This window comes from Caretta caretta, chromosome 28 (genome assembly GCF_965140235.1).
Source record: "Caretta caretta isolate rCarCar2 chromosome 28, rCarCar1.hap1, whole genome shotgun sequence".
Lineage (NCBI taxonomy): Eukaryota > Metazoa > Chordata > Testudines > Cheloniidae > Caretta > Caretta caretta.
Genome location: NC_134233.1, coordinates 16,228,325 through 16,239,140, shown reverse-complemented (window position 1 = coordinate 16,239,140; position 10,816 = coordinate 16,228,325). Strand labels below are relative to the sequence as shown.

Sequence of the window (10,816 nt, the reverse complement as noted above, 5' to 3'; positions counted from 1 at the left end):
GGTGGGTAAGGAGGCAGGGGAGATGGAGGTGACGAGTCCAGGGATGGCGCCCAAAACCCTGCGGCTGAGGGATGGAGCCCACCGCCGCACAGCCAGTTGCTGAGCAAGGCCACTGGTTGTCTGCTCCTACGGGGTCTGTGGCTCTGGAAGGGGGTAGCGGCCAACCCGTGCAGGCAGCCTCTGCTTTGCCAACACCCCCAGCCCCCAAACGCAGCCCAGGAGGCTGCGGCCGCAAGAAGAGCCCCTGGTGGTCGCATGCGGCCGCATTTGAGAAACGCTGGGTTGGCTTCCGCTCTCACAGTCTGGAACAAGGAGGCTAACTTCAGCGGCTTTACTTCCCGTTTACACCATAGTAAACAAGACCCTTTCTGTCCAGTGTGTGTGTAAATCTTTTCAGCGGTGACGGACAGCATGCTGTCTCCAGAACTATCTAGCAGAGAGACCCGGGCACGTGGAGTGCGAACTGCTGGGTTCGATTCCTGGGTCTGCTACTGTATATATTGAGAGCAAGCTGCTTACCTCAGTTTCCCCATCCTTAAAACACCCTGACCACTGGTCCGGGGAGGGGGGGAGTATTCTGGACTATACAATGATTCTTGCTTGTTCTCTGACCCAATTAATATTTATTTAAACACAGTGGAATCACTTCTACAAGAGAGATTGAGGGAAACCCCAGCAAGGATCTCCTCTAATGCAGTGGCCGATGCACACCCCCCGAAGGCTGGACTCCCTGTTCAAATCTTGTCTCTGTGCCAGTTAGAGAGGCCTGATTCTCAGGGAGGGGTAAATTAGCCTAGACCCAATGAAGCTTTGCCAACTTAAAGCAGGCAAAAGCCTGGCCCAATATCACTATTCAAGCCCATTTTGTTAGACATACAGTTGTACTGAATTGCCAGGGATGGTCAGGCACAAGCCCACCCACATCAAAAGCTCCCCCCTTTTCCCTGGCCTAAGGGGAAGAGCCACTGGACCCAGGCATCAAAAGAATTCGGAGGGCAACAAATGAGAAAACAGGGATAGGAGTGAGGGTCAGAGGGTCAAAAACAGGGATCCAGAGGGGGACACCAAGCAGAGAACCCTTAAAGGCATCCAGGGGGCTGCAGCCGGGCGCACTCCAGACAGATGTGCATCAGGGTCTTCCTTATGCCCCAAGTTTTCGGGGAGGGGGGTGAACCACACCAGGTACATGTCCGTGCTCACGGCTTCATGAAGGCGATGCCAAGGACTATCCCAGGCAGGCCGCAGGACCCAGGTGGAAGACAGACTGGCCCACCGGGGCTCCTCACCCTCCACAGTTGACAGCAGGCCCCGTCACTTGGTGTCAGGTCGGGACACGAGGTGAGGAAGTGAAGGGGGATGCAGCGCGAGTGTGTACAGCGGTTTCCTAGGCAATGTTTCAGAAGTGGAACGGCGGCAGGTCACGCAGCCAGCTGGGTTATGCAAAGCCAGAAGCTGATGGGGGGAACAGGGGCCCGATGGCATGGTCCAGAGGGCCGGGGCTGGCAGGGAGCATCCCTCCCATAGGACCCACTCAGGAAAGGTCGGAGAGGTGGGTGATAAAGCTGACCTCCCGCCACTTACTATCCCCATTCATTACCAAAAGGTCAGCCCCCACCTGCTATCAGCCCACGATCCCAGCCTCCATCACCCACTTGCCACATTTTCAAACAAGCACGTTCCTGCTTTCCCCCACACGGCCCCTCATGCTTGGGAGCAGCTTCCCAGAGATGCACAAAGCTCCCTCCTCACTCCTAATCCTCTTCTTCGCCACAGGAAACTGGCCGGCAGAAAGGCCGATGGTGTTCTGAGATCCCAGCCTGTCCGGCTGAGCAGTGCCGTCTCCTTGTCCCCTTGCACTTCCCCCTCTGTCTGTCTGTCTGTCTCCAGCTCTGGTCGCTTGCCTTGCACTGGCAGCTGCCAGGTGCAGGGACATCTTTTCTTTCTGTGTTTGTACAGCGGGTCCAGGTCCGTAACCTGGACTCCTACATGCTACGGTGACACACCTAGTAATGTAGCAGGCCCCTTTGCGCTGTCCGAGTGGCAGCAGGGGCGTTTGTGTAACTAAGAATCAGGCCCACTCTTTCCTCTGGAGATACCGCGGGGCGGTTAGTAGGTAGACACAAGGGCCTGTTGCCACTGAAAAGTTATCCATTAAACCGTGGCCATCCAGCCCCATGAAGCCTACCCGCTTTGGCAAGGAGGGTTACGTGAGTGAGCGGGAGTTTAAAGAGCCAGCCACCAATGACACAAAACCCACGGACGTCTTATGGAGCGATCTTTATCTTTATCCAGATTGCTCTGAACTCGGAGAAGAGCTTACACTGCACAGCTGGGATTTCCAACAGAGCCGCAGGGAGGGAATTACAAAGGGATTTGGGTGCCTAATTCCCTTCAGCTCCTCAGAAAACCCCATCACAGAAACCCAGCAGCTGCCCCACCGGCAGCCCCAGACAAAACTCAGCCTCCTACCCCCAAAATCCTCCCCCCGCAGAATTCACCCAGCCAGGGGCTCCGTGGCCCAAAGAATTAAGGGGGTCCCCGTGCCGGGTCTGACCGCTCCTGGGTGGCGCTGGACCTACTTGGATGCTGGTTCCAAGCCTGGGCAGCCCCGCTAGAGCCCTCCAGAGCCACCCAGCGCGGTGAGACATGGGCCGGGGGACACCTGCTGCAAGGAGATTCTCTGGCCAGGCCCCAGCCGGCTCTTTATGGGCACGCTGAGACACTGCCGTTTAGGGGAGAGGAGCGGTCCAGGGGCTCGGAGAGATGGGAGTCCTCCAGGGACGCAGGGGTTGGGATCTTGGAGGCTAGAGAAGCCCATTTTATCATTCCCAGGGGGACACTCCCCATCTCCCCAGCCCCTTGTCTCAAGGACACAGTCCGAGCTGGGATCCCCGCACCCAGAAGAAAGGGTGGATCCTCTCCCCATTGTAAGAGGCTGGAGGGAAAGAGAACAACAGGGACTTCCAATCAGCATCCAAAAATGCCACCTGCCCCGCTTCGTAATCTAGAGAAACCCCTATCCTCTTTATGTTATCCCACGAGATCAAACGGGTGCCAGGGGAGGAGAAAAAATGGTACACTTTACAATGCCCCTTAACCCCGTTTATCCCCATAGACCAGATCCCCTCCTCAGGGCTAGGGCTGATCCGTCCCTTCCTCCTCACAGACTCTCTGGCCACCCCCACAGCCCAGTATTTCCCATTCCCCACCTCCACCTCCCAGTAACGTCGCCCCGAGGTGAACCCCTCCGAGCCCAGCACGCAGTGACATGTGTCAAATCTCTCCGGCGTGTCCGGCAGGTCCTGCAACGTGTCTGCTCGTCTCACACTTTTCCCATCCTCAGACACAACGAGGATGGGATGGGCCGTGTCTGGATCCAGAGTCACGTTTGCTGGAGGGGAGAGAAAAGCCGAGTGTTAGGGGCAGAGCCCAGCCCTGGGGGAGGCTGGGACCATTTCTCACACTCCCCAGCAGCCCTGTTCTGGCCGGGACATTCCTGGATCCCGGGGAGCTCCCGGGCACCTGACTGATTCCTCTGTTTCACTCCCAGACACCGAACAGTAGAGACATGGAGGAAAGAGACTGAATCTGCAGGTAGGGGAGTTGAGGGGGAGGCTGGTCACGGATTTAAACCCCCTAGGGATCCCCCTCCCCCAGCTGGTCCTTCCTTCCTTGTCCTGGGAGAAGAGGGGAGGACACGGCATTGGGGAGGAGCCGCTCCAGAGCAGAGAGTAAGGTCAATATTCTGTGAGGTAGCCCCTCGCCCGGCCCGAGAGAAGTGAGCCGCATGAAGGGAAAGAGCCTAGCCCAAGAGGAAGGGAGGATGCTGGAGAAGAACCCTCACTCCACTCCGTCCTCTTGATTTAATACACAACAGGCCCGTGAAAGCCTCCCAGAACCCCAGGGCAGAGTTAAGGGTGTCTGGATGCCGGAGAGTAAGAACATTTCTGTTCCTTGTCGTGAGCATGCACCGAGGAATGAGGCTGGTGTCAGGATTGTTTGTCTGACTTCGGCTTGGGATCTCCTCAAGGCAGGACGTGTTTATTGTTAGACAGGGTGTGTCTGACTTGTTACTTTATCGACATGTTCAGGAAGATGTTTCTGTGAGAATTTGAATTTGGAGGGGGACAAGGGGGGTTGTGGGGGGGAGGCATAAGAAACACTAAAAGCCACAAAGAAAAACCTGGCCTTGGCCAGAACACAACCTCACTCCTTACCCCTCCCATGGGGTACAAAAGAGGTGGGATGAAGACCCCAGACTCACGACCCCCCCAGAATGGAACATAAGTTGTAAGGGGTGAGACTGGGGCGTGTACTGCATGTATATTTGGGCCTGCTAAGGAGGAGGAGGTGGGAATAGGGACACAGACAAAGGCTCTGTGGTGTCCCAGAGCTGGGACGGGAACACCGGGGGAAAAGCTCGGCTGGCATGTAGAGCCATGGATACGCTTGCTTGGGACTAACTGCAATAAACATCACATTGCCTGCACTTTGGACTTCTGCTTTCTCTCTGTGTCACAAGAACCAGAGGAGGGGGGTGAAGGGAAAGGTTCAGAAAAAGGCAACAAAAATGATCAAGGTTATAGAACGGCTTCCGTATGAGGAGAGATTAATAAGACTGGTACTTTTCAGCTTGGAAAAGAGGCGACTAAGGGGGGATAATGATAGAGGTCTATAAAATCATGACTGGTGTGGAGAAAGTAAATAAGGAAGTGTTATTTACTCCTTCTCATAATACAAAAACAAGGGGCCACCAAATGAAATCAATAGGTAGCAGGTTTAAAACAAACACAAGAAAGTATTTTTTATGCAATGCACTGTCAACCTCTGGAACTCCTTGCCAGAGGGTGTTGTGAAGGCCAAGACTATAACGGGGTTCAAAAGGGAGCTAGATAGATTCATGGAAGATAGGTCCATCAATGGCTATTAGCCAGGATGGGCAGGGGTGGTGTCCCTAGCCTCTGTTTACCAGAAGCTGGGCTTGGGTGACAGGGCATGGATCACTTGATGATAACCTGTCTGTTCATTCCCTTTGGGGCACCTGCCATTGGCCACTGTCAGAGGACAGGATACTGGACTCGATGGACCTTTGGTCTGACCCAGTATGGCCGTTCTTATGTATGGATATGCTTCCTTGGAACTAACCCCAATAAACATCACATTGCCTGCACTTTGGACTTCTGCTTTCTGTCTGTGTGGCAAGAACCAGGAGAGGGGGGGTGAAGGGAAAGCACTCCAACACGCCACTGAAACTTTTGGTGCCCATGTGATCACTGGCCGTGTCTTTGGGGGACACACTTTGGAATTCCTTCATATTCCAGCCTAATAATAGGCCCCTCCCTCGAAAGCCACCAAAACCGAACCAGTGCTGCTGGGGATGATTATTGGATTCGGCTTTAACTATCCTGGAATACTTTACTGACATAACTGGGTTTTAATTAAAACAAACACACAGAGATCTTTAATAAAACTTAATCGGGGAATCATATGGGCTGAGATAAGGTGTTTGGGGGCTGGTCAGTGACAACGTTTCTGATGATCAGTGTGTGTTTGAGTTGTGTGTTCACGGTACTTTAACAAAGGCGTTTTCATGGGGTGAATTTTCTCTTAATTTAAATATAACCACCACCTGAACCCTCACCCTTTGTATATGACAACAGCCTCTTCCAACAGTCCCTCTCCATTTCCGATGGCGGAGTGTCTAGAGGGAATAAAAGGAGACTCGAGATGAGATTTCATTCCGTCACATTTACAATAGCATTGCCAGTATTATCTGACAGCATAATGTTTTTATTACGACAGAGGAACACACACATGCAAACACGGTCTTTCTAAAGAGGCCAGATACAAATTAATGGGACGCCTTGCACTTGTATTTCCTCTTTCATTCAGGCCTCTCAAAGCTGCTGAACCAACAGCCACCAAATGTCACAACCAGCTTGAGAAATATTATTTGTAGAAGAGCATAAGAACAACCACACTGGGTCAGACCAATGGTCCAGCTAGCCCAGTGTCCTGTCTTCTGACAGTGGCCCGTGTCAGATGCTTTTGGCTTCTGGAGGTTTAGGGACACCCAGAGCATGGGGTTGTATCCCTGATCATCTTGGCTCATAGCCACTGATGGATCTATCCTCCATGAAATTATCTAATTCTGTTTTGGACCCAGTTATACTTTCGGCCTTCCCGAGAAATAGCATGGGTTGACTGTGCATTCTGTGAAGAAATACTTCCTTTCGTTTGTTTTCAACCTGCCGCCTATTTATTTCATTGGGTGAAACCCCCCCTCCCCTTCTTGTGTTATGTGAAGGGGTAAATAACACTTCCCTATTCACTTTCTCCACACCACGCAGGATTTCATAGACTTCTATCACATCCCCCTTAGTCGTCCCTTTTCTATACTCCCCGGTCCCCGTTTTTTAAACCTGTGTTCACACAGAAGCTGTTCCATACCCCTCATCATGTCTGTTGCTCTTCTCTGTACCTTTTCCAATTCCAATATATCTTTTCGAGATGGGTGACCAGAACTGCACGCAGTATTCAGGATGTGGGCGTGCCATGGATTTATAGAGAGGTGATAGGATAGTTTCCGTCTTGTGATCTGTCCCTTTCCTAAGGATTCCCAACACTCTGTTCGCTGTTTTGATTGTCTCTGCACCTCGAGCAGATGTTTTCGGAGAACTATCCAGGATGACCCTAAGGCACTGCGGACCGTACGCTGGCCCAGCTGTACTGCAGCAAGATCTCTCATGTAGCTGCTCTTTGCCATCAGGAGAGCCTCTTGTGCCGACAGAGGGCTGTCCACACCGGCACTTTTGCCGCTGAAACTTATGTCGGTCCGGGGGGGTGTTAGAGGGCTTATTTTTTTACCCTTTTTTTTTTTTTTGGTTCTTTTTGCATGAACAGAGAGCAACAATACCCAGAGTTTGAAGGTGCAAACAATCTGATGTTTATTGGGGTGAACTTTTAGCAAGCTTAAATTTAAGGGTTTTTTTTTATTTTTGAATTATAACTTACTTTCTGTTTGCCCCTAATTTATATAGTAATATTTTTAGCTATACCTTAACCAATTATATTCCACTACCCTAATTAACTTGCACCTCGCAAAATTAATTATACAGCAGACAGAAACAATTAGAGAACCAGACAGATTAACAATAGAAAAGTGGGGGCCATACATATAAAACATACAGAAATTAGGGTTTTATAACCACAACTATTGAGAAGTGATTTTTTGCCAGAAAGGATGCTATTAAACTAAGTTTTCTTTAACCATCTTTCTCTGGAGGCGATAGGCATTATCAGGACAGGATTGTATCCTAACAGCCCAATAGCACCTTATTTCGATGTGACTAGTTTGGAATGTGAGGATGTGACCGGTCGCTTCCCATCTTATGGCTGCCTCTGTTGCTTAGCCAAAGGCCTTAGCCTAAGCACAGGGCCTCAGACTGTCACAGTGAGAGAAGGCCCTTTCACCGGCAGACAGTGATTTTGATTCTTTTATACCTCTATGACTCGCTAAATGATAAACATACACCTAAATACTTAAAATGTAGGCATTTACAGACAGGCCTGAATATCTATATCCTAACGGGGGGGCAGGGGGGGGGTGTTTTTTCACATCCTTGACCTACAGAAGTGGTAATGTAGAGACAGCCTAAGATCTCTTTCTTGGGTGGTAACAGCTCATTTAGACCCCATCATTTTGTATGTATAGTTGGGATTATTTTTTCCAATGTGCATTACTTTACACTTATTAACGCTGGGTATCATCTGCCATTGTCGTCCAGCTCTGGGAGATCCCTTTAAAATTTCCCAGTCAGTTTTGGACTGAACGATTTTGAGTAAGTTTGTATCCTCTTTCTCCAGCATGGAAAGCCCCTTTGGACAGAGGCAGGTCGCGGCAACAGGCCGAAAATTCTGGCCTTCCGGAATTCTGCCTAGAGCAGGTTCTCGACGTACAGCGCCGCGGTGCTGCTCTGGTTTACAGGCCACAGCACATTCCTGTCAGCCACCCAGGTCGCAGGAAAGCTGGGGGAGTAGGAACCCACTGGGATACTCTGCACAGCGTCATCCATTCAGCGCATGAGCACCAGGCTCCAGCTGCTCTGGAGAGCTTAACTCTTTATGGAATAGAACATTTTAAATATTGTTTCTCCTAAGAGCTAATGGGTCTCAGGCCGGAGTGGGGGTGAAGAGCAGCCAGACCCTTCGGGGTCTGATCGGAGCCATGACTTGATGCTCCAAGTGCGTGCAAAAATCTGTCAGATAATCCCTCAACTTTAAGAAAATCTTTGGGGGGAGGGAGGGGCTAGATTTTAGGAACCCCTTTGTCAAATGACCTCTAATGTGGTCACGGCCCCATCCCTTGCCACCATGAGGCACAGCGGATTTCAGGGCAATCCCAGTCTCGGTGCAGACGTTCAAGCACGAAGAAATGTCGTCCGGTAAACAGAAGGGGCTTCTCAATTTGACTTCCACTGGAGCTAGTGCTCCCCGGGAAGTTCCCAGCTCTCTGGCCGGCCTGAGGTTTCTCTGTGGCACAGCCTGTCTGCACTGAGGGCAGGAGACGCGTGTATTCCCCCCCCCCCCCCCCCCCAAGCACTGGGTGGTTCGGGCTAGGCAGAAATTGCGCCCACTGTCTAGAGGGACAGGGTCTGTGAAATACACCAGACCCAGGGTGCAAGGAGCTTCACCCTGGAGACTTCTCCCCGGGTTCCCTGCACAGGGTAAATCTGGCTTTCCCGAGCTTGGGGGGGCCTGGGAGAGTCACAGCCCCAGAGTCTTTGGGGAAAATGTAGCCACCTGGAGGGGTCAAAACTCCTGAGTCAGCCGCCAAAAATCAGGAAAATAATCCCAAAAATGATGTGGATTTTTTAAAAGATTCTGTTGTGGGTTTGGTGCCTTTTGGTGTCTGAACCTCCCAGGGGATGGGTGAGAATTAGCAGCCCCTCACCCACATATAGCGAGTAAATCAGGGGTTCTCAAACTGGGGGGCAGGACCCCTCAGGGGGTCATTAGATTATGACATGGGCAGCGGGGGGGAGGGGAGCGGGGGTCCCAAGCTGTCAGCTTCCACCCCAAGCCCCCCTTTGCCCCCAGCATTTATAATGGTGTTAAACATATAAAAAAAGTGTTTTATATTTTAATTTATAAGGGGGGAGGCGCACTCAGAGGCTGGTCACCAGGACAAAACTTTGCAAACCACCGGAGTAAAGAGATTTTGGTCCCTCTGCACAAGCTCCCACCTGCGCGGCCCCCTGCCCAGACATTTATCTGCCCCCTCGCCCCCCCATCAGATCTGGAGGCAGAAGTGTGACCGGCCATTTGCCCCCCATCAGTCCCTCCTCCCAGCCTCACCACTGCCCCTCCGGCCGCTCCTGGGGTGCTCTGGCCTGGGGGGGCTGCAGGGGGGGTCCCCGGCTCCTCTCCCAGGCGGGTGCGGTGGGGGGCCGGGCTGCCTGGTCGCCGGAGGGCGGAGGAAGAAGCCGCTGCGCTGACCCACGTGAATCCGGTTCCCCTCCGGATTGGCTCCTTTGCACGGACTCCCGAAGCAGGCTCAGCCCCGGATCGGGGCGGGGAGTTTGTGCAGGGGCCAAAGCGGGCCCCGAGGGGGGTAAAACACGGGGCGGAGCGGGGCAAAGGGCAGGCTCCGGGAGGGGGTGCAGGAGCTGGGGGTCAGAAAGGGGGAGGCGCTGGGAGGGGGGGAACCCCCAGGAGGGACGGGGGGGGGTGTCAAAGTTCCCACAAATTAGGTCCCCAATTTGTGGTCCCCAAAATAGGGCGTGGGTGGCTTTGTTGCAGCTGAAGAAGTGGGGGGGGGTTTACCCACGAAAGCTCAGGCCCAAATAAATCTGTTCGTCTTTAAGGTGCCACCGGACTCCTCGTTGTTTCGGGGGCCCTGGCTCGCGGCCATCCCGGCGATAGTGTGGCCGTCGCGGGTGAAACCACCCTGAGCCTTGTCTACACTAGGATCCTACAATGAGGCAGAGAAACCCCCCCAGTCCCGGTGCGGGGTGTCTCACGCTGCAGGGCTCACTGGGGAATCCCGGGTGCCCAGGGTCCCGTGCAGCACCCGAGAGAGCCCACAGGCTCCTCCTAGTAAACCCCAAAACCCCAAGCTGGTGAGGTCCCCGCAGGTGCTGGGGTGACCCCGCCAAGTGGGGCAGCAAATCCCAGGACTCTGCCCTCAACAAGGGCAGCTGGGAAATCGAAAAGGAAGGAAGATAAAGAATTCTTTTGAACGCCGCACTGACATATGTAGGAGTTAAAAGGAACTTTAATAGCCACAGAGCATATGGAGAAGAGGGGGAAGGAGCTTCCAGGGGTCCTAGACGTGGGGGGCCAGGGCTGGGCAGATGGGAGTTCTCCACCCTCATAGAGATGACCCAGGAGGAAAGCTGTGTAGATGGGAGTCCTCCAGCATCAGAGAGGAACCAGGAGACGGTGTCGATGAGAGTCCTCCAGGGTCAGAGAGATGAACCAGGGGTCTGTGCAGAGGGGAATCCTCCAAGCTCTCCGATCCTCGGTGACTACGGCTAGAGACAGTCTAGAGTGACCAGATAGCAAGTGTGAAAAATCCAGACAGGGGCTGGGGGTAATAGGCCTCTATGTAGGAAAAAGCCCCAATTACGGGGACTGTCCCTATAAAATCGGGACATCCGGTCACCCTCGCTGGAGAGGCCAATTTTGTCACTCCCGCGGGCTGTGTTCTGCACTCTTGGAAGGGCTGTAATTTGGGGAAAGAAAAATCTGTTTTTTTCACACACGTCGGAAGTTGAAACCCTGGTTTAAAGTGCGCAGAGATGTTCCTGACGCC

The 10,816-nt window shown here is 52.8% G+C and overlaps 2 protein-coding genes across 2 annotated transcripts in view; one reads left to right on the top strand and one right to left on the bottom strand.

Annotated features, from left to right (window-relative positions):
- The window catches only part of LOC142068369 (uncharacterized), a 295,529-nt gene that overhangs the window by 41,179 nt on the left and 243,534 nt on the right, over window positions 1–10,816 (top strand).
- On the bottom strand, window positions 2,263–9,529 carry LOC125628688 (E3 ubiquitin-protein ligase TRIM39). The gene is made up of 3 exons (XM_075124035.1): window positions 9,358–9,529; window positions 5,642–5,701; window positions 2,263–3,391 (listed from the first exon to the last, which is right to left on the bottom strand). Exons 2-3 carry the CDS (start codon window positions 5,682–5,684, stop codon window positions 2,865–2,867), a joined length of 570 nt encoding a protein of 189 aa, XP_074980136.1. The 5' UTR covers window positions 5,685–5,701; window positions 9,358–9,529; the 3' UTR covers window positions 2,263–2,864.